Genomic DNA, 22,519 nt, shown 5'->3' with positions numbered 1-22,519 from the left:
TCGGACGTTATAGGCTAAAGAGATGAACGAAAGCAGATGATCACTCTCTCCCGCACCCACATCCACCGTCAATGGCAGAATGACAGCCAACGCAAAAGCAATCCGCGATATCTAATCAAGATACATCGCCCGTTATTGCAGCGAACGCAATCTTTAAATACAAAAGAAATGGCCGAAATCACAGCGCGACAAAAACGAAGTTAACACAGACGCTGATTTTGTATATTTTAGCCAACAACCCTGCCAAATTATATTTCTGATGAAGAAATGGGTGGAGAAATAAACCTTTTGCCACCTGTGCTTCTTAACTCATGCTCGATCTTCTGATCAGCAGTCGAGGAGGCCACAAGAACAGCTGGCCACCACGTCAGCAAAGCCGGCATCAGACACCAGGCTATACGAAGAGCTGGCCACCTCATCTGCAGGGTGGGCTGCCAGGTTCCTTCCTGCTAGAAGGCCTGACCACCAGTTCCGCAGTGCAGGCAGGTAGACACCGGGCCACTGGAATAGTTACCCAAGTTCGCGTCAATGATATTGACTCGAGGGCAGTGCGTACCCAATGGCACATAAGAGAGAAAACGTTTGGCCTTTACTTGCCAAAAAACGATAGGATTACGAGACACCCCGTGGTGGAGGACTTCGGAATAATTTTTACCACCAGGGGTTCTTTGATGTGCACCCGATGCACGCTACACGGGCGTTTGTGCATTTCGCCCCCATGGATATGCAGCCACAGTAGCCGGGATTTGATGCCACGTCTTCTGGCTTAGTGGCGAAACACCAAACAGACTACGCCACCGCGGCGGATAATGGGACTTCACCAGAGCCCAACATTGGTGTAAAAGAGGTTCACTCCTGAGTGGCACATACACAGTGACCCAGAATGGCGTGAAAGAAGTCAACGGATGAGCGGTACATACCATTCCATAAGCAGTTACCCAAGTTGGTCCGCAGGTTCGTAGCGAACACTCTTCCCTCAGCACAGCAACCCGAAGTTTTATACCCATCAGACCACGGTCTACACCATCACATAACTTGGCGTGGAACAGGGTACATAGGGAAAACAAACAAACCAATAGACAGGCAAACAGTGAACTCAGAAGGAAGACTAAGTACAATAATTAGAAGGTACAACAACGAGTGTCCTCGGCCATCGAGTGATCTGTGTTCGTGGTTGCGCGTGCGCGCGTAACAATGTGTTGTTAATTTAGTTAGCAAGCGAATGTGTACAACAGTCTATGCGGCTAATAAAACTACTAACTTTACTTCGTACAATTTAGTGTGCGTTAAATCGTTTTATAGACAATTACCTTGGCAGAGAGAAAGACAATGGGAAGATTACGACGCAACAGGTCGTCTTCGGTGCACTCACCTTGCTGGCCTGACTCGTACAGTAAGCTACCATGCTGTCTCCCATGCTCGACCCGGAAATGACGCACGAAATGTCAGCATCGCCTTTGCCCGACAGATGCGTGCACGACAGGAACATGTCGATCTCGTGCCGTTCGTTCTCAGCACCGACGAGAGACAAAATAGAAAAGTACATTGCACACGTATGTGAGAAGCACGGTGAAAGAGGTGAGGGCACGAAACCTTGACTTTCTATTCAGTACACCGTCAGATAGCGAGCTTAGCAACAGAGCCAGAAACTCTTTCGGCCATATACTCCCACATATCCGGTGTGATCACCTCCGAAAGTGATCACCAAAGATGTAGCTCCAGAACCACTCGCCGTCCGCGCCTCGATGATAGTTATTTACCTACACAGTGCCATATACGGCAACGCAAGCTGAAACGCAGAATTACGGGGCGTGGTGTTTTATGGCAAGCCATTGAATAGGCTGATCGGCACTAAATGAACACTAAAATAAAGAAAAACAGGCAAACGCAAGTGAAACACACGAACATATTACCAACTCCCAGCAAACGAATCAAAAATGAAAACGGAGCGATGACGCACAAAATTAGATTGTGGATTATGACAGGCCGTCGACTCCGTGATACCACAATTCCTCACGTGAGACAAAAACCGATGTCATGCGATGCTAACACAAAACCAGCATATGTTTTTACCTCGACTATCTTCTCGCTGCAGTTCATTCTTATGAATATGTAAGATTTTAGTTTCCTGAAGTTTTCGGCGACAACCGTATGTCTGGAAGTGGGATTCCACCTGCCACCTGCATGTTCTGCTGACATTTGACTCAGTTCATTCAACCTTTCCGTAACACAGCGTGCATTTTTTGCTAAGTTATATCTGCCGACCGATTATCGAACGCCATATATCTCACCTTCCACCCGTGCCACCTGAGTGTAGTGCGCTGTAATGTGCTTTGCTAGGAGGATCAATTCTTTGTTATAACATTCCATCTTTTTGGCGGCAGCATTCTCAGGTGCATAACTTATTTTTTTCTCAATTATGTGAATTGGGAGACGGCAGAAATGCGCTTGGAGGGCTCATATAATTGCTATCGCAACAAAACAGGTGAACGCATGCGATGCACACAACCATATATATTGTCAACAAATCAATCATTCTGGAAAAGGCGAAGATAAATACTATATATTATCTGAGCGAAAAAGCAAAACGCAGTAACGAAGCGCAAAATAGTAGGTTGTGGAGAAGGGCCTAGGTCACGATTCCGCAATTCCTGACGGGAGACGACAACCTAAGCAATGCGATGCTAACACATGACAAACCCAAGCACCGCAGTCTTTTACCTTAATTACCTATCTCACCTTATTTCATTATTGTGAATATGCTACAGGTAAGTTTAATTCAACTTTTGGCGATGGCTGTATGCCTGGAAGCTGGACGCCAACAGCATATTCTTCTGGCATTTGGCTTATGCTCATTCGACCTTTGCTTAACGCAGCGTGCAGAGTGGCCTGCGTGATGCCTGGACCCCAATTGTCGAATGTCAGATTTCACATTACGCCCTAGTCACGTAGTGACTACGGTGCTTGTGATGAGGTTTACTAGAAGGTCCAACTCTTCGTTATAACCCCACCAGATTATTGGTACTGCAATTATAACGTGTACATCATTTCGATCGCTATCTTTTTTCTGGATTATGGAAGTTCTTAATCACCGTAAAGTGTAACTGCTATTGTATGACTGAGCGGACATAGTGTACGAGTAAGGTTGAAGAAAAATATGCAGAATATTTAGGTAATGTTTCATAGTCTAGCTATGGTTCCTGATCATGGTAAGCAAAATTAGAGGAAAATGAAATCGGTTCAATTCCATACAATACGCATTACGAAATCGTGGCCCACAGCTTACCGCTATCCTTGAAAAGTGTACCGTCATTGTTTTCTACGGGTACCACCATATGGAGCAGACACTTGGGCATTAACCAATACCCTTGAGAGGAACAATGTAAAGAGTAACGTTCAGATACAGGAGGATAGCGATGTGTATTAGAGAGCAAACAGGATTAGAGCAAACAGGGCATTACAAGGAAAAGATGGAGCTGAGCGGGCCGTGTTATTCATAGGGCAGATAACGGGAGGTGCATTAGAGTTACGGAATGACTGCCAAGGAAGCTAAGCGCAGTCGAGGACGCCAAAGAATTAGTCTTAGAATAAAATTACAAAGTTCGCAGGAATAAGATTTAATCAGCTGGCGCAAGTCGCTAGTTGTGCAAATCGCCGGGAGATGACAAAAGTAGGCTGATGGAAGTGAGACTCCCATTACGGCACCACTTGCGTAGCTTCTGCATTGTTGACGCTAATATGAAACCAAGTACTATAGTGAAAACTCGTTATAACGAAGCCACGTCTGACACTAAAATACGTTCGTTATATCTGAGGAGGAGGAGGAAAAATGACTGCTATATATTTTTTCCCTTGTGGCTGGCTATGAGATGCAATGGGCTACTAGATGCACTGACATGGTCAATTTGAGCAACAACTTACAAAAGCGACAAATACTCAATAAGAATGGTGATATGTACCAGTTCGTTTTGTCGTGCTTAAATATGGAATTAGTTGCGTTACTACTTAAGTATTTCGTATCTCGGAACGGATGACATAGGATTATATTTATCCTATTCTTAAATTATATTTGTCAAAAGAAGGCGCTTTTTTTTTTGGCGTGCTTCGTTTGTATTCGTCCATTGTTGCACATTTCTACATCAGTATTTTATTACCAACGAGTCCAAGTCCTAATGTTTTCACGAAGAGCTTTAAAGTAACGGGACCGTAATAGAATGTCGAATGATAGCAGAGCCCAGTATTGCATGACATCAAGATTTTTTGTTATAGACCCTGTAAACTGCTGAAATGAAAAAAACTCATTATTCCAAAAGGCGAAAGGTTCATTTACACTCCTGCTTTATTCACCTGAAACAATTCTACTCGTTAGGCTGTGTCATTGTCGTGACTGTTGTCGCTCGGCTAAACCCATTGTAAGAACAAGGAGTCAAGAATTAAGTAGAATAGCCTGGTTTCTGGAGTAGCAAGGTGAATAGCTGAGAATAAATGCTGGCGCCACATATAAGCAGATTTTTTATCTAAAACGATGCAGCATACGCAAAATTTACTTATAAATAACCAACAGGGCGTAAGAAAAGTAGTCAAGTACAAATTATCAATAGAAGTCCTAGAGCAGAATTTTGTTTCCTGTAGTGTCACACTATTGTGCAACAAGTAATGTACCAGTTGGTCCAATTTATCAGTTCGTGTAATCAAAGCCTATGCAACTAACGGCGATGCATGTAATTCTGCTTGTTTGCATCGTGTAATCCCGCACAATATCTGTCTATCCACCACAGATGTTACACCTTGGAATTGATTTATGTTTGTAGATTCTACAGTTCACAAGCTATGCAAATTAGAAAACTAAATCGGGCAGGCGCACAGTGTGAGACATCTACGCAGCGATGTCACAAGTACAATGATGACATAGTGCTTGTCGAGGGGAGAATGGCATTGACATACATTAAGGATTACGCACTTCTTATGTCACAGTGGCATATGCCCATACTGAAGGATTGGCAAAGAATTGGCTCACACGCAGTGGTACATTCCGAATGCTTAATTGAAATTAAATCAATTGATTGCATTCTGATAATTCATTATTCATGTCTGAGATCTTCAGAGATACTTACGCGCAGTTACACGTTAAGGTCTTGTGCAGAATTTTACTTCTCATTTTCACTCAAGAGATGTACGCATTCATACTACATTTAAGGTCAAAATAGAGGGTTTATACAAGCCTCTTCGCGGGTACTTGCACTCGAAACACAAACGTAGGCTTACACACCGAATGCACACACACACACACACACACACACACACACACACACGGGGTATCCCAACTATCATGAACCAATATTGGAAAATATGCAAATGCCACGTACTGGACATAACAAAGGCAATGTTACTTGCCGTGATACTCAGATTATTCTTGGATTACGCCTTATTACATATTTAGTCTTAATATATATTCAACTTATCAAGTATTATAATTAAATGAAAAATGTCAATGAGAAAATTGTACAGCAGCATGAAAACTCCCTACATATATAGCTTCCTGTTGCTCAATACGTGCCACATAAAAGTGTTTTCGAGAGCGGGAAAGAAGCCCTCGAATACACGCAAGGTACCTCGAGCGGCCAGTCGCGCGCCAATTTTGCGTGTATTCGCGGGCTTTTTTCACACTCAGAAAAACACTTTTATGCAGCAGGTATTGAGCAGCAGGAAGCTACATAGAGATTTGAAATCTCCTAATTTCATCGCGCCACCTAATTTTCGGCACTCATTCTGTAACTATAAAGGTCCACCGCTCATCTACCCTACCCATTACATGGCCTGCCCAGCTCCATTTCTCGCTGTTAATGTGAATTATAATATCGACAATCCGCGTTTGCTCTTTTATCCACACCGTTCTCTTCATTTCTCTTAACGTTACGCCTAACATTTCTTCCCGTCGCGCTTTCCGTGGTCCCTAGCTTGTTGTCGAGCGTGTTTGTTAACCTCCAAACTTGTGCCCATATGTTAGCATCGGAAGAATGCAATGATTGAGTACTTTTCAACGACAGTGGCAAGCTCCCGTCAGGATTTCGTAATGCTTGCCGTATGCACTCCAACCCAATTTTATTATTCTGTAAATTTCCTCCTCGTGATCAGGTCTCCTGTGAGTGCTTGACCTAGATAAGCATACTTCTGCACAGACTCTAGAGGCTGACTGACGATCATGAATTCTTGCTCTCTTGCAAGGATATTTACCACTACCTTTGTGTTCTGCATCATAATCGTCAAACCCACTCTTACACTTTCTTCGTTTCAACCACAAATCCCGAGACGCCAACGATATGACGACTAAGTGATGATGACTATGACGTCGGCGAGATCACTACTTAAGTGCTGCGGTCGGAAAAATATTGTGGAGAAACCATCGACGATGATTGTTAATGTAAGCCAATAGCATAAACCGAACGAACGACCAAACTAAACAAGAAACAAAGGAACGTGCCAACCATTCACTGAGCGAACGAGCGGACTGGCAAACGAAACAATGAAAAAAGGAACGCACAAAGTATTGACCAAACGAACGATTGAGCGAGCCAACAAACGAACGACCATATTGGCGAACGAACGACAGTAAGAAATAATTAACCAACTAATGAACGAAGGTTTCCCTGACGTGTCGGGCCACCTGTCGAGTCAGACCACCTATCAAGCATGAAAACGGGCGAAAGAGGAAAAGAAACTATTCTCTCGAAGTTGGCAACCATAAACATGAAAATGCGCACTACTGCTTTCGCCGCCACCGCTGCTTAAGCATCATCGTCAATGACGACGCAGGGCTGCACATAATTGTTAGTTTTTCTGCCACAGCGTTTAAGTAGTCACGCCACCGACGACGCAGTCACGTAACTATGTCAACGTCCATGTCTCACAATCTTGTTGACCTTTAGGATGTCGCTGTCGTTTATTATTATCATTATTATTATTATTATTATTATATTATTATTATTATTATTATTATTATTATTATTATTATTATTATTATTATTATTATTATTAGGTTGTTTAACAACGTGCAACAAAATAACTGGGGTCCACAATTACCTCCTGAAGTTCAAGGGGACAATACATGTGAAAACAGTTCCCCGAAGCTGCAACCCGAAGTGAGTGAGTGAGTGAGTGAGTGAGTGAACTTTATTGGGTCCACAATAGACGCGAGTAAACTCGACGTCACCTGGCTAGGCCCACTCGGGGAACAAAAAAAGTGAAACCACGTGTTGCACGCAAGCTAAAGTTTCATGCATCGCCCACAAAATAAGTAAAGACAAAAAAGGCACGGGTAGAAACAGACCGTTATGCGATAAACAGGTCTCGCTTATAATGCAGTATAACCAAGGCAGACGCGATTCGTTCTCATTTTAACCATGTGCGCTGACCTACGACGACGACGTTCTTTCGCATGACACAACCGCTCCCGAGACAGTCAGGGACATAAGCACGTAACCACCAAAGCAGATGGTACAGCTCGGTCCACTCTTAGAGAGAACACGTGGGCACGTGGCTGGCGGCCCGCGCGGCGCTAGCTGGCGGCGACATTTGTAAACACGGCGCATGCGCATAGAGTCATAAGGTCGGCGCGGGCCCCGCTGCCCCGCTTCGTCTGCTACTTTTCCACCCCTGCGCTCGACAAGCGTTGGAAAGCGCATCCGTTTTTCCGCGGTGGGATTTATTTAGCGGCCACTATGCCTGCTGCAAACCGGGTAATGAGCAAGCAGAAAAAAAGTAAGTTTTGTTGGTCGCTGCAGTCTCTCGCGAGCTTTAACTTGACTCGGTTCTTGCTCATTGAAGCAACGTCCAGAGAAGCTCCATAGAGTAAATATTTGTGATATCGATTTAAAATGCAGTTTAACGAAAATTATTCTGTTATACCCACACGCGCGCGCAATGCCGTAAGGTGTGCAGCGAACGACGCATGAAAGAAAACCTGGAGGAGAAAATTTATTATATTTTTGCGACAGTGGGTATATGGGGACAGAAGTAGTCGCACGACTTTAAAAGCATGTAAAGCTGGTAGTGTGTTGGCAGAAGTCCATGCTCTCTAAAACGCAAAAAAAAAAACGCACAGGTGTGCAAGAGAAACAGGACCAAGCGCTGCTCAAAGCTGAGAAAATTTACCCGAATAACAGTTGTAGAGCAACCCCTAACTGTGGAATTCAGCAAAAGTGATAACGAAGCCTGTCACTTCCGCAACCTTGTCTCAATGCTAACTGATAAGCTAGTCATATGTTTTTCCCATACTGCTGGCAGCAACTGGACACTTTTCATAGGAGACAAAATTGAAGCCCAATGCAGCAGGCATACCAAGTTTGCCCATCGAACCATATAATGTCCGCCTATTCAACAAGCGGGGGGCAGGGTTGGTGTCAGTGCTTCACAGTGCGAAAAAAAAAAAGCCGGATGGGCCAGTCCTTGCTAGCGCTGGGGCGGAGAAGTAGCAGACAACGCAGGGCACGCACCGCCCGAATGAATCTATGCACATGCTCCGTGTTTCGAAATCTCGCCAGCAGCTAGCGCTCCGCGGACTGCTGGCCATATACGCTCGCGTGTTCCCTCTAAGAGTGGACCGAGCTGTACAGAGCCCTCAGTTACCGTCTGCGCAAAGTTGCCGAACCGCGCTTTCTCAATATTACAACTACCTCAAATATCTCCCGAATGCGTGTGATTACAAATGCGTCCTACTTATCCACGACATACACCTGTCATCGGCATTCTTCTCTCAACAAGCATCACACATCGCCTTCATCCTACGGACATTAGGACGAAGACCTCTCACAATGGGCATCCGCGCCTGATTTGGTGCTTGAATTTCGGTACAGGATCTGAGCAGCGCAGAGCACAGTTCTGAAAATTGTGCGAGGGAAAGGCTCTGCATAAACATTGTATGAATATACTCGTTGCGAAGGAAGAAGTCAACGAATTGTGTGCATCGCCGTTAGTTGTGTAGCAAATATTAAAAAGCTTCGCTTCAAATAAATTATAACAAGTGCGTTGGATCAGCACTATTCTGCAGTGATGCTGCCACGATGGAAACGATTAAAACCTAGCTCAAACGTCAGAAATGTAAACCGGCCTGCAGTATTTCTTGAGTGCTCTATCTCAAGTTTCCAACTATACATAGCAACAATTTCAAGAAAGTGCTGCCGTGCACAGGCAGGTGTAGTACATTTTTCTAACCGCAGATACGCCCACTTCAAGAGCACGAAAGAGGGCGTGGTTGCAGGAAAAGAAAACGGGTGGCACTTCGTGTGGCTGCTACACTAAAAATTTATTGAGCGTAATTCAGAACATTCGCAAGGATTGTACTCACCTCCTCTGCTAGGAACCGGAACTTGACACGGATGTCCATCTACGAGTTGTCTGAACCAAAAACCATGGGTATGGCCTCCATAAAGAAGCAGCTATCATTGATCCAGTCACTTCATGGTGTCTTAAAAAACGCGGCGGGAGTTGAGTTCGGACGTTATAGGCTAAAGAGATTCACGAAAGCTGGTGAGCACTCTATCCCGCAACCACATGCACCGTCAAAGGCAAAATTACAGCCAACGCGAACGCAACCCGAGATATCTATTCAGGATACATTGCCCGTTATTTCCGCGAAAATAATCTTTAAATACAAAAAAATGACTGAAATCACAGCGCGAAAAGAACGATATAATTGGTAGAGAAATAAACTTTTTGCCACCTCTGATTCCTTAACGTATGCGCGATCTTCTGATCAGCTGCCGAAGAGGACACAAAAACAGCTGGCAATCAGGCCTACGGGGCACGCAGAAGGAGGACACGCAGGTAGAACAGCTGGACACCAGGTCATCAGGGCTGGCATTGAGATACCAAGCCTAAGATCAGCTGGACGCCAGATTCGTAACACGTAGTGAGGTGGAGGGTCATCCATACACCAGACTGGAAGAAAAGTTGACAGTCGCTGTAGCATACGCTAAAGAAGATGGAGCGCCTGCGCGCTCAAGAGACATTCATTAAATAACTTGACATTCTCATTGGAATGCCTTTTTACTTCCTAACACTTGTTCTCTCCTGCCAAAGGTGGTTCAACTCCCACCAAACGTCATGTGTTCGAGTGCCTTAATTAACTCTTGATTAAAGTAGGGTTACTTAAGGCACTCAAACTCACGAACATTGTTGGTGGCACTATGGTGGCACCAACGCATGGTAGCACCATGTGGCATAGCGGCGCCACGAAGTTTGATGCCATAACGCCAGACAACAGATTTTTCGACCCATGGGTCATCTAGGGCCTTCACCTTAAAAGCTGGCCACCAGGTCCGCAGGGAAGGCTGCCAGGCACCATCTTGCTAGAAGTCCTGGCCACCAATTCCGCAGTGCAGGCAGCAAGACACTGGACCGCTAGAACAGCCCAGTGACCAAGTTGGCGTGCAATAGGTTGCCTGAAATGATGCGGATACCCAGTGGCACATACAGAGTTACCCATTTGCGTCAATTATACTGACTGAGGGGCGTACGTACCCAATGGCACAAAGAACTTAAATGTCGGGCTTTTACGTGCCAAAACCACGATAGGCACGTGGTAGTGGGGCATTCCGGAATAATTTTGACCACCAAGAGTTCTTGAATGGGCACCCGAGGCACGGTACACGGGCGTTTTTGCATTTCGGCCCCATTGAAATGCAGCCACCGTGGCCAGGATTCGATCCCACGATTGCATTCCGGCTTAATAGCGAAACACCACAGCGACTACGCCACCACGGCTGATAATATAGAACATAGCCAGTGACCAAAGTCTGCGCAAAAGAGATTCACTCAGGAGCAGAACATTGACCGAGAACGGTGTGAAATAAGTTCATTGAGAAGCGGCGCATACCATCACATAACCATTGACTCAAGTTGGTCCGAAGGTTGGTTCTGAACCCTCTTCACTCAGCTCAGCAGCCGATGTTTTAAACATTAGACCACGCACTACCCGTCACCGAATCTGGCGTGGAGCAGGTTATATTCGGATAAACAAATAAATAGACAGGCAAACATACCGCAAACTGAGTGAAGTTAAGAGGGAATGCTAACTACAATAGTTAGAAGGTACAACAGCGAATGTCCGCAGCCATCGAGAGAGATGTGTTCGTGTTTGCGTGTGCGAGCGTGACAACGTGCTTGTAAATTTAGTAAGCGAATGTGTGCAGCAGTTTATACGGCTAATAAAACGACTAACCTTACTTCGTACAGTTTAGTTTGCGTGAAATCGTTTGATAGGCAATTACCTTGGCAGAGCGAAAGGCAATGGAAAGGTTACTACGCGACATCTCGTCTCCGATGCGCTCACCTTGCTGGCTTGGCTCGTATAGTAGGCCACCAGGCTGAATCCTGTGTTGGACCTGGTGATGACGCACGAAAGGGAAGCATCGCCTTTGCCCGACAGATGCGTGCATGACAGCAACATGTCGATCTCCTGCCGTTAGTTCTCAGCACCGACGAAATACAAAACAGAAAGGGCATCGCACATATATGTGAGTAGCACGGTGAAAGAGATGGAGACACGAAACCTTGACCTTCTGTGTACACTGTCAGATAGGGAGCTTTGCACAGAGCCAGAAGTGCTTTGGCCGTATACTCGCACAGACCAGGTGTGATCACCTCCGAATGTGATCGGCCCAGAAGTGATCGGGCCCGAAGTGATCGGCCCAGAAGTGATTGCCGTAGCTGTTGCTCCCGAACCACTAACCGTTCGCGCCTCGATGATAGTTATTCACACCTACATAGTCCCATATTCATCAATTCTTAATAAAGCGCGACGGTTGGCCTCGCTGTTTTCTGGCAAGGCATTAATGGGCCGATGGACCGTAAATGATGGACAGTGAACGAAAAATACGCAAAAGCAAGCAAAGCACAAGAACATAGCCACCACTCCCCGCAAATGAATCATTCTGGAAAAGTTGACGGCAAATAGTGTCATAACAGCGAAAAAAAAATAAACAGAGCAATGAAGCAGAAAATAGGCCATGACAGAACCCAGCAAAAACATGGCAAAACGTCCGCAAACGTGACGCTGCCTGCAATAGTCCTTGAATGCATGTTCAGAAAGTTTTGAATTGCGTTTACGAATAAGGAACGAACACGTTATGTTTTCTACGCACCGACATCAAATTCAGCGACTTGGCAACCAAACCTGAGCGACCCAGCAGGCTCGTGAGGCGGCGGCGAGGCAAGCTCTCGACGTCCTCTCATGGGAGGTTTAGGCTCGGCAATCATAAGGTATTCGTTCTCTAATAAAAGTTTATTCCTCCTCCTCCTCCTACTGCACTGAAGAGGCAACTCTAGGGATTTTGTATAATAGTCGACACGCCACTTCGCGAGCAGCAAAAAATGCCAGGCCTGCTCGGCACACGCAGCAAAGTCACAGCGTGAGCTAGACGATCGTTTCGACAGTACTACCTAGTAATTTTAGTGAACGCGTCAGGAACGCACTTGGGACGCCGTTGCGCATGCAAGCCGACGCGTTCCATCGCCGATGGCTAGCGCCGTTCGGCCCAGCCAAGCAGCCGACAATGCAACTACGGCTGTCACATTCGCTCCCATTGCAACGCACCCAATCGGGCGCAATCAACGTGATCCCGAGCGTCCGTCGGCATGTTAGCGCCATCTTGTTAAGGCGGCAGCAAAATTTTACAGCACCTGAAAGGTTGCGTTTGGCGGTGCCTTAACTAGATGGAGCCACCATACAGGCGGAGGCTTGGGACCGCGTTGTTAGCTTTCCGCGTCTGAATCGCATCTCGTGGTCTGTGCCTGCGTGCCTGCATAGGGCGTGTTTTTAGTACATTCTCCCGGTCTCGGATAGCAAGCGCTTGCGTGGCTCAGTGATAGAGTATCCGCCTCTCACGCCGCGGGCGTGGGTTCGATCCCGGCGGATAGCGGGTACTTTTTTCCCGCATGTGATAGCGGCTACGGGGCGGCGGCATCATCGCGACGCGAAACGGCTACTGGAATGAGCCCATAACAGCTTACGCTAAAAATAAATCGTTTCACAGCGGAAGGCACATGTCCCATAGCTGCTACAGAAAAAGTTCACTGAGCGCAATTACTTGACGTCGAAAGCAACAGCAAGGATTGTGCTCACCTTGTCCGCTGGGAAGCGGTACGGCGACTGAAAGTCATTTAATGTGACACTAATAATGCACTACTCTTGCCGCAAGAGTTAATTAAGTTGTGTCCAATTGTTAACTCCTTTTTAGGTAGCCAGGAACGTTATTTTGCTATATCGCGGGAAGTTGTAACACAGCTGGAAGAAAGACAACACGGACAGCGCTTCCTGCTGTCTATGCTTTCTGTGAGACACTGCACTCCGAATATTTGTGGCTTGCTCGCCTCTGCATCCTGCCAGCATAATTACGTTAACGAAGAAGGCATGCGCTCATGAATAATAGTAAAATAACACGTTAACAACGCTGTCAATGTTTTTCCTCTTGCGGGCGCCTATGTTCAGTTTTGCGCCGCAAGTGTAAGACAGATCAACTCATTGCTGTTCACAGCGCATGTGGAGGTAGTTCTGTATCCTGTTCGTGGACGACTCTTGGTGGCATTTGCTGGTTTTGTTATTGTGAAGAACGATTCAAGCGCGACGACGAAGATGTGTAAGATTGCGCACGTTGCTCTTCCCGAGTGGCAGCGCTTGATCAGTGTGTTCGTTTTGCCCTAGCAAGCTGCTTGTGCGCTCTACACAGCAATGAATGGGTCTGTATACATATTAAGGACTCCCCACTAACTATACCAATCTTGCTAAGCGTTAGGTTGGCCGGATAACTGAAATGAAGTTCAGCCCCTATTTGAGTAAATTGATCGAAACGCCATTTTGCTTCCGCGTTTTAAGAGGTATGTTCGAACGCACCTTGGAGGCACTTGCAGGCTGGTTGCTCTTGAGGAAGGTCGTTCTCTGCAACGTTTCTGCAACGCCGTCTTTGATGACCTGTAGTTCACACTGGGACGTTAGGGGTCCGCAAGGAGCAACTTTTTCCTGCCGGCACAATACCGAGTCGCTCACAATTTTTTGCGCCCTCGTCGCGCTTCCGAAGCGGCTACGATACGGTTCTCGAACTTTCTCGAAGACAACTAGGTTACGCCTCGCCACGCGATTCTTTCCGTCAGCGTTATCAGAAGAGCGCACTCGAACCCATAGCGGTCCCGCGCTTCCCGTTTACAAAAGAACTAAAAAAAAAGGCACGCTCACGGGCCTCGCTTGCGTGCCAGCCACAATTTCTTCTCATTCGTCGGTTACCCGATCTTCACAATCGTACCAACGTGAGAGTTAGCCTCTCACAATTTTCGTGAGAGTTAGCCTGCTAAGCTGAAGTAGACGCGAACCCGAAAAACGGGCGTAGTTTACGCGCCAACATATGCCGTGACGTCATCACTTTCTGACGGCATGTGCCTAGGCCTCCTAGGTAGCTCAAGGCCTGTGCACCAAGATCAATGACGTCTCGCTGCCTTGCCTGACTGGCGTGGAATTGAATGGGGATGCTCTCGAGTAACGCGCGGTGATTTTGACGTCACCGCTTTCGTCACGCCAGGCTTGACAAGGGAAATTTCGGTCGGAGCAGCATGACGTCATAAATCAGTGTGCACGGGCTGCTGTCTAAGAGGCGATGCATGGGCTCGGTAGCGCCAAATTCATTTTTCGTTGGTAGTTGTGGACTATGTTGCATTAAAAATGAGCCAGCAAGTTTTAATAACCTTTCATGTACCAAAACGGTCCCAAGAGTGAGGAGATACTTCCAATATCGAGGTACTTCTGCGCCACAGTTGACAAAAAAGCTTCATTTTCTCTACTAATAATCAACCTCTCACCGCGAAATATAGAAAAGATAGTTTTTACCGAATGGTTTATTCGTCCAAACTTATTTAGTATTTGCCTTTAGTGTTCCTTTAAGCGTATAGATCGCTACGGAACGCCAAAGAAAAAGTATGATGAATTCTCTACGGGGCGTATGCATTGATGGAATTCAGAAGTGCCGCTAACAGCGTGAAAAATTTCTTCCTACGTGGTCTGTGCAATGATGAGGCCAACTCCTTGTCCGTTTTTTGCCGACACATTGCAATAAAACTAAAGCAAAAAAGATGAAATGAAAACGAACGGCAAATATGATGTATACGGGCGAGCGCACGTGTGGTAAGCATTAATGCGACGCGCAGAGCTGTGCTGCTCATCAGAGCTACCGGTCTTGTCTACGTGAACTAACTGCAGGTTTACGGGGATGGATGGGTCACGATCTCTATTACTGATTTTGAATGAGTTTACATTACTTCACCTCAGCAGGTCTTGGAAGAAATCGCCGAATTTTAACCGAAGTGTGAGCAACAGAAAGCTGTATCAGGAATTTTTCATGTTGCTGTACAATTTTCTCATTGATACTTTTCATCTAATTTAATAGAGAAGTTTATTAATTAAGACAATGTAACAAGAAAGAATGCCACAAACATTACTGAGTATCTCCAAGCGACGGCAGACAACAGTACCTTGGTTCTGTCCAGCTACGTGGCATTTGCATATCTTTAAATCTTAGTGCATGATAGGACCAACAATGGCAAGCATAGAGATACAAAAAAAAGAACTAAATGAACTAAAAAGGAAATAAAAGCCGCCTATAAATCACAATTACACAAAGTCTCGTCCCATAAGTACCCTAATGCCACACTAAAACTGAAAGTCAACTCAGAAAAACTGCATACAAAGTTCAGTCACATAAGTGCATTAAAGTAAACATAAAGTCCGGTCCCGTAACTCTACTAAAATCACGGCACGTAAGATAGCACTTATTCGATTCAAATGAAGGTATGTACATGAACCCAGGTGTTTAATTCTCTTGTTATCCATTCTGTAACTGTAATGGTACACCGGTTATCCATCCTACGCATTACATGGCCTGCCCAGCTCCATTTTTTTTCTCTTTATCAAAAATATAATGAAGTACAAATTCTCAATAGATGGTCCAAAGTAGAATTGTCTTTCCTTCACTGTCACACTGTTGTAAAACAACTAATGCACAAGTTTGTCCAATTGATCAGTTCGAAATGTCCGTTGCATGTCACATGAAAGCAAAATGATGAAGATCGTCAGCATGCGATGAAGTTTATGTCCCGCAAAACGTAAGCGAAACGTGTAATCAAAGCCTACTTCTTTCTGGGGTTTTACGTGCAAAAACCAGTTCTAATTATTACGGCCAATCAAAGCCTATGCAACTAATGGCGACGCGTGCAATTCTGCTTAATTACATCCTGTGCATCGTGTAATGCAATACAATTTCTGTCTATCCACCACAAATCTTACATTGCCAATATCTTGGAATTGATTTATGTTTATGATTTCTAAGGATTCCGTCTTATTACATAACTAGTCATATTTATTCCACCTCTCAACTACTATAATTAGATGAAAAATGTCAATGAGAGAATTGTAGAGCAACATGAGAACTCCCTATAAACCTTTCTGCTCAATACGTGCTACATGAAAGTGTTTTGACGAGCGTGAAAGAAGCCCGCAAATACACGCAAGGTACCTCGAGCGGCCGGCAATTTTGCGTGTGTTCGCGGGCTTTTTTCACGCTCGGCAAAGCACTTTTATGTAGCACGTATTGAGCAGCAGGAAGCTATATAGGGAGTTGCAGTTTACTAATTTCATCGCCCCGCCTAATTTGCTGCCATCCTCGACTGCGCTTCCCTTCCCTTGACAATCATTGTGAAACTATAAAGGTCCACCGCTTATGCACCCTACCCATTACATGGCCTACCCAGCTCCATTTCTCGCTGTTATTGTGAATTATAATATCGGCTATATCCGTTCGCTCTTTTATCCACAGCGCTCTCTTCCTGTCTCTTAATGTGACGCCTAATATATTTCGCCCTATTGCACTTGCGTGGTCCCTACCTTGTTGTCGAGCTTAGTTAAGCTCCAAGTTTCTGCCCATATGTTAGCATCGGCAGAATGCAATGATTGCACACTTTTCAAGGACCGTGTCAAGCTCCCAGTCAGGATTTTGTAATGCTTGCCGTAGGCACTCCAACCCAAATTTTATTCTTCTGTAAATTTCCTTCTCATGATCAGGTCTCCTGCGAGTAATTGTCCCAGAAGAGCATACTCCTGGCCATATTCTATAGAGTCTGACTGACGATCATGAATTCTCGCTCTCTTGGCAGGATATTTAACATTACCTTTGTGTTCGGCCTATTAATCGTTAAACCCACTCTTACACTTCCTTAGTTTGAACCACAAAATCACGAGAAATGGGAGATGTGACGACTATTTGATTATGACTATGACGTCGGTGGCATGCCCACTTATGTGCTGCGGCAGAAAAAGATATTGTGGAGAAACCATCGACGATGATTGCCAATCTAATCCTAATAGCAGAAACTACCAAATGACCGAACGAGCCAACTGGAAAACTAAACAATGAACGAAAGGACGCACAAACCACTGACTAAACAAACGATTGAGCGAGCCAACTAACGAATTACCCAGTGATCGAACGAACGACAGTAAGAAATAACAAAACAATAACGAACGAAGGTTTTCTTGACGAGTCGGACCACCTGCCAAGCACGAAAACGGGCGAAAGAGGAAAAGAAACTGTTCTCTAGAAGTTGGCAACCATAAACATCAAAGTGCGGGCTGCTGCTTTCGCCGCCACCGCTGCTTAAGCATAATCGTCAATGACAACGCACGGCTGCACATGTTTACACTTTACTTTTTCCTGTCACAGCAGTTAAGTAGTCACGCCACCGACGACACTGTCATCAGGTCACTATGCCAACGTCGATGTCTCGTAATCTTGTTGACCTTTAGGGTGTCACTGTCATCATCATCATCATCATATTATTATTATTATTATTATTATTATTATTATTATTATTATTATTATTATTATTATTATTATTATTATTATTCCCTAAGCTGCAACCGAAGCTGCATTATTAGTTCCCCGAGGCTGCAACCCGAAGTGAACAAAAAGAAAGAAAAGGTACGTGTTGTACACAAAATAAACTTTCATAGATCGCCCACAAAATAAGCAAAGAAAAAAAGGCACTGGATGAAACAGACCGTTACACAATACACTGGTGTCACGAATAATGCCGCCTAATAATGCAGCATTCTTTCTCATTTTAACCATGTCCGTTGACCTACGCCGAAGAGGTTCTTTCCCATAATGATACAATCGCTCCTGAGATACTCAGGGACATCAGCACGTAACCACCACAGCGGAGGGTACATGATCCTCAGTTACCGTCTACGCAAAGCTGCCGAACCGCGCTTTCTCAAAATTACAACTACGTCGAATATCTCCCGAATACAGGTGATTACAAATGTGGCCTACTTATCTATGACATACACGTGTCATCAGCATTCTTCTCTTAACAAGCATCACACATCGCCTTCGTCCTCCGGACATCACGACTATGACCTCTCACAATGGGCATCTGCCTGATTTGGCGTTTGAATTTTGGTACAGGATCTAGAAGGTGTAGATCACAGTTCTGAAAATTTTGTGAGGTGAAGGCTCTGCATAAACATTGTATGAATATACTCGTTGCGAACGAAGAAATCAAAGAATTGTGCGCATCGCCATTAGTAGTGTAGCATATATTAAAAAGCTTCGATTCAAATAATAACATGGGCGTTGGATCAGCAGTATTACCTGATGATGTCACGATAGAAACCATCAAAACCAAGGTGAACCGCCAGCAAATGTAAACCTGCCTGCAGTGTTTCTTGAATACTATATGATTAGGTTTTGAAAACTACGCGACATCAATTTCATGAACGTGCTGCCCTGAACAGGCAGTTGTAGCACATTTTTCTAACCGCAGATACGCCCACAACACGAGCACGAAAGAGGACGCGGTTACAGCAAAAGGAAGCGGACGGCACTTCACATGACTGCTACACCAAAAGTTCATTGAGCGTAATTCAAAACAGTCACAAGGATTGTGCTCACCTCCTCTGCTACGAACGAGAAGTTGGCCCGGCTGTCCATCTCCGCCTTTTTTGAACCAAAAGCCACGGGGATGGCCTCCATAAACGAGCAGCAATCGTAGATCCAGCCACTTCATGGTATCTTTAAAAAAGCGGCGTGAGTTGAGTTCGGGCGTTATAGGCTAAAGAGATTCACGAAAGCAGATGATCACTCTCTCCCGCATCCACATCCACCGTCAATGGCAAAATGACAGCCAACGCGAAAGCAAACCGAGATATCCATTCCGGATACATTGCCCGTTATTGCCGCAAAAACAATATTTAAATACACAGAAATGGCCGAAATCACACCGCGAAAGGAACGAAGTTAACACAGAGGCTGATTTTGCATGCTAACCAACAGCTCTGCCAACTGGTCTTATTGGTAGATAAAAACTTTTAGCCACCTGCGATTCCTTAACGCATGCGCGATCTTCTGATCAGCTGTCGAGGAGGCCATAAAAACAGCTGGCCATCCGGACTGCGGGGCGCGCAGAAAGATGACACGAAACTAGAACAGCTGGACACCCGGTCATCATGGCCGGCATCGAGTTACCAGGTCGCAAGATCAGCTGGACGCTAGATACGCAGCACGTAGTGAGGGGGAGGGTCATTGTGACACCAGGCTACATGAAAAGTTGACAGTCTCTGTAGCATACGCTCAAGAGGATGGAGGCGAAAGCCTGTGGGCTCACGAGACATTCATTAAATAACTTGACATTCTCATTGGAATGCCTTTTTACTTCCTAACACTTGTTCTCTCCTGCCAAAGGTGGTTCAACTCCCACCAAACGTCATGTGTTCCGAGTGCCTTAATAAACTATTCTAAATATCTGTGTCTAAATTAACTTTGCCTTCAGTAACACAAAAGCCATGCGTTCGACTCCAACCAAAGGTGGTGCACTCGAGTGCCCTAATTAACTTTTGATTAAGATAGAGTTAATTAAGGCACTCAAACCCACGAGCATTGTCGGTGCCACAATGGTGGCACCAACGCATGGTGGCAGTAGGTGGCAGAGTGGCACCAGGAATTTTGGTGACATGACGCCAGACAACGGGTTTTTCGACCCATGCGCCATCTAAGGCTTTCACCGTAAATGCTGGCCACCAGATCCGCAGGGCAGGCAGCAAAAGACTGGGCCGCTAGAACAGCCCAGTCAACCAAGTTGGCGTGAAGTAGGTTGATAGAAATGAAGCGATACCCAGTGCCACATACCCAGTTACCCAAGTTCGCGTCAATGATATTGACTGAAGGGCAATACGTACCCAACGGCACATAAAGCAAATAAATCTTGGGCTTTTACGTGCCAAAACCACGATAGGATTAGGTGGCACTCCGGAATAATTTCGACCACCAAGCAAGGGTTCTTGAACGGACACGAAAGGCACGGTACACGGACGTTTTTGCATTTAGGCACCATTGAAATGCGGCCACCGCGGGCCGTGATTCGATCCCACGCCTGCCCTCGGGCTCAGTAGCGAAACGCCATACAGACTGCGCCACCACGGCGGGTAATAGCACATAACCAGAAACCAAAAGTGGTGTAAAAGAGGTTCACTGATGAGCAAAACATGCACACTGGCCGAAAATGGCGTGAAAAAAAGTTCATTGAGGGTACCATAACATAACCAGTGTGCCAAATTGGTGCGAAGGTTGGTTTTGAAATCTCTTCACTCAGCTCAGCCGCTCGATGTTCTACCCATTAGACCACGGACTACCTGTCACCCAAGCTGGCCTAGAACAGGTCAGATTGGGATAAACAAACAACAAATAGACAGGCAAACGTACCGCAAACTGCGTTTAGTTCAGAAGGAATGCTAACGACAATAACTTCAAGGCACAACAGCGAGTGTCCGCAGCCATCGAGTGAGATGTGTTCCTGTTTGCGTGTACCGTAGTCCAGGGCTCCGGATTAATTTTGACCACCTGGGGTTCATAAGTGCACCTTAAGGAATACCAGGTGGGCAAAATTAATCCGGTGCCCTCCACTATGGCGTGCCTCATATCAAAACTGGTTTTGGCACGTAAAGCCCCAGAAAGGAGAACAGTGAGCGCGCGTGACAACTTGCTTGCTAATTTAGTTAGCAGGAGAATGTGTACAACAGTTGATGCTCAAATAAAACGTCTAACCTTACTTCGTACAGTTTAGTGTGCGTGAAAGCGTTTTATTGGAAATTACACTGGCAGAACGAAAGGCAATGGAAAGTTTGCGACGCCACATGTCACGTCTCCGATGCGCTCACCTTGCTGGCCTGGCTCGTATAGCAGGTCACCGTGCTGCCTCGCATGGTGGACCTGGTGATGACGCACGAAAGGCAAGCATCGCCTTTGCCTGACAGATGCGTGAACGACAGAACCATGTCAATCTCGTGCCGTTCATAGAAATAGAAAAGACATCGCACATGTATGCGAGAAGCACGGTGAAAGATATGAGGACACCAAACCTTGACCTTCTACTGTGTAGACTGTCAGATAGCGAGCTTTGCACAGAGCCAGAAAAGCTGTTGGCCGTATACTCGCACAAATCCGGTGTGATCGCCGAAGAAGTGATCGCAACAGACGTTGCACCCAAAGCACTAACTGACCGCGCCTCGATGATAGTTATTCACCTACATTGTCCCATATACAACAACGCTAGCTGAAACACAACTGTACGTACCTTGGTGTGTTCTAGTAAGACAATAATGTCTGATTGACCGTAAATGATGCACAGTAAATGAACAGCCAAAAGCAAACGCATATGAACATATCCTCAGCGCCCAACAAATTACTGATTCTGAAAAGGTGACGGTGAATAGTGTGTCATCACAGCGAAAAAGAAAAACAGAGCAATAAAGCGCAGAATTATAGACCTGGCAAAACGTCGGCAAACGTAAATCTGCCTCCACTAGTCCTTGGATGCACTTCCAGCAAGTTTTGAATTGCGTTTAGAAATAAGCAACGAACAGGTTATGTTTTCCACGCACCGACATATCAAATTCAGCGACGTGCTGCACTGAACAGGCAACTCTAGCGCCTTTGTATAAGAGTCGATACACCATTTCGCGAACCGCAAACAGAAAGCGTTTTAGAGCTAAAAGCAGCGGAAGGCACAAGTCACATAGCTGCTAGACGAAAAGTTCACTGAGCACAATTACTTCGCGTCGAAAGAAACGCAAAGGATTGTTCTCACCTCGTCCGCTGCGAAGCGGAACTTGGCCCGGCTGTCCGTCCCTCCCGTTGTTCGAACCGCGGGGCAGTCCTTCATACACGAGCAGTCAGCATTCTTTGAGTTACTCTGTGGTCCCTCGGAAAAATCGGCGTGAATTGCGGCTAGACGAAAGAAGCAAACACACGTACCTACATGCACCAACATATGGCAAAATGGCAGTCAAGGTCAAAGCAAGCCGCGATATCAGTGCAGGCTATATACATCGTCGCTATTGTGGCGAAGGCCAACCTCGCAGTACAAAGAAACTGCCGAAATCAAACAGTGACAAAGGAATGAAGACAGACGCGATGTTAGCCTAGCA

General features: G+C 45.6%; 1 protein-coding gene and 1 long non-coding RNA gene across 3 annotated transcripts; both read right to left on the bottom strand.

Annotated features, from left to right (window-relative positions):
• Positions 1 to 291: 291 nt before the first annotated feature.
• LOC125941583 (uncharacterized) lies at positions 292 to 22,274 on the bottom strand. Of its 2 annotated transcripts, none has more exons than XM_049659157.1 (2): positions 22,180 to 22,274; positions 292 to 501 (listed from the first exon to the last, which is right to left on the bottom strand). In XM_049659157.1, exons 1-2 carry the CDS (start codon positions 22,252 to 22,254, stop codon positions 328 to 330), a joined length of 249 nt encoding a protein of 82 aa, XP_049515114.1. In that variant the 5' UTR covers positions 22,255 to 22,274; the 3' UTR covers positions 292 to 327. The 2 variants fall into 2 exon arrangements, with proteins under 2 accessions (XP_049515114.1, XP_049515113.1); XM_049659156.1 differs by lacking the exon at positions 22,180 to 22,274 and adding an exon at positions 1,373 to 1,647.
• On the bottom strand, positions 9,691 to 11,539 carry LOC125941586 (uncharacterized). The gene is made up of 3 exons (XR_007464456.1): positions 11,330 to 11,539; positions 10,296 to 10,439; positions 9,691 to 9,936 (listed from the first exon to the last, which is right to left on the bottom strand). It is a non-coding gene; the product is annotated as an uncharacterized LOC125941586 (long non-coding RNA).
• Positions 22,275 to 22,519: the final 245 nt, after the last annotated feature.

The sequence above is a fragment of the Dermacentor silvarum genome, chromosome 11 (genome assembly GCF_013339745.2).
Source record: "Dermacentor silvarum isolate Dsil-2018 chromosome 11, BIME_Dsil_1.4, whole genome shotgun sequence".
Classification (NCBI taxonomy): domain Eukaryota; kingdom Metazoa; phylum Arthropoda; class Arachnida; order Ixodida; family Ixodidae; genus Dermacentor; species Dermacentor silvarum.
Note: the sequence above shows the minus strand (reverse complement) of the source record. Positions and strands in the feature narration are given on the sequence as shown.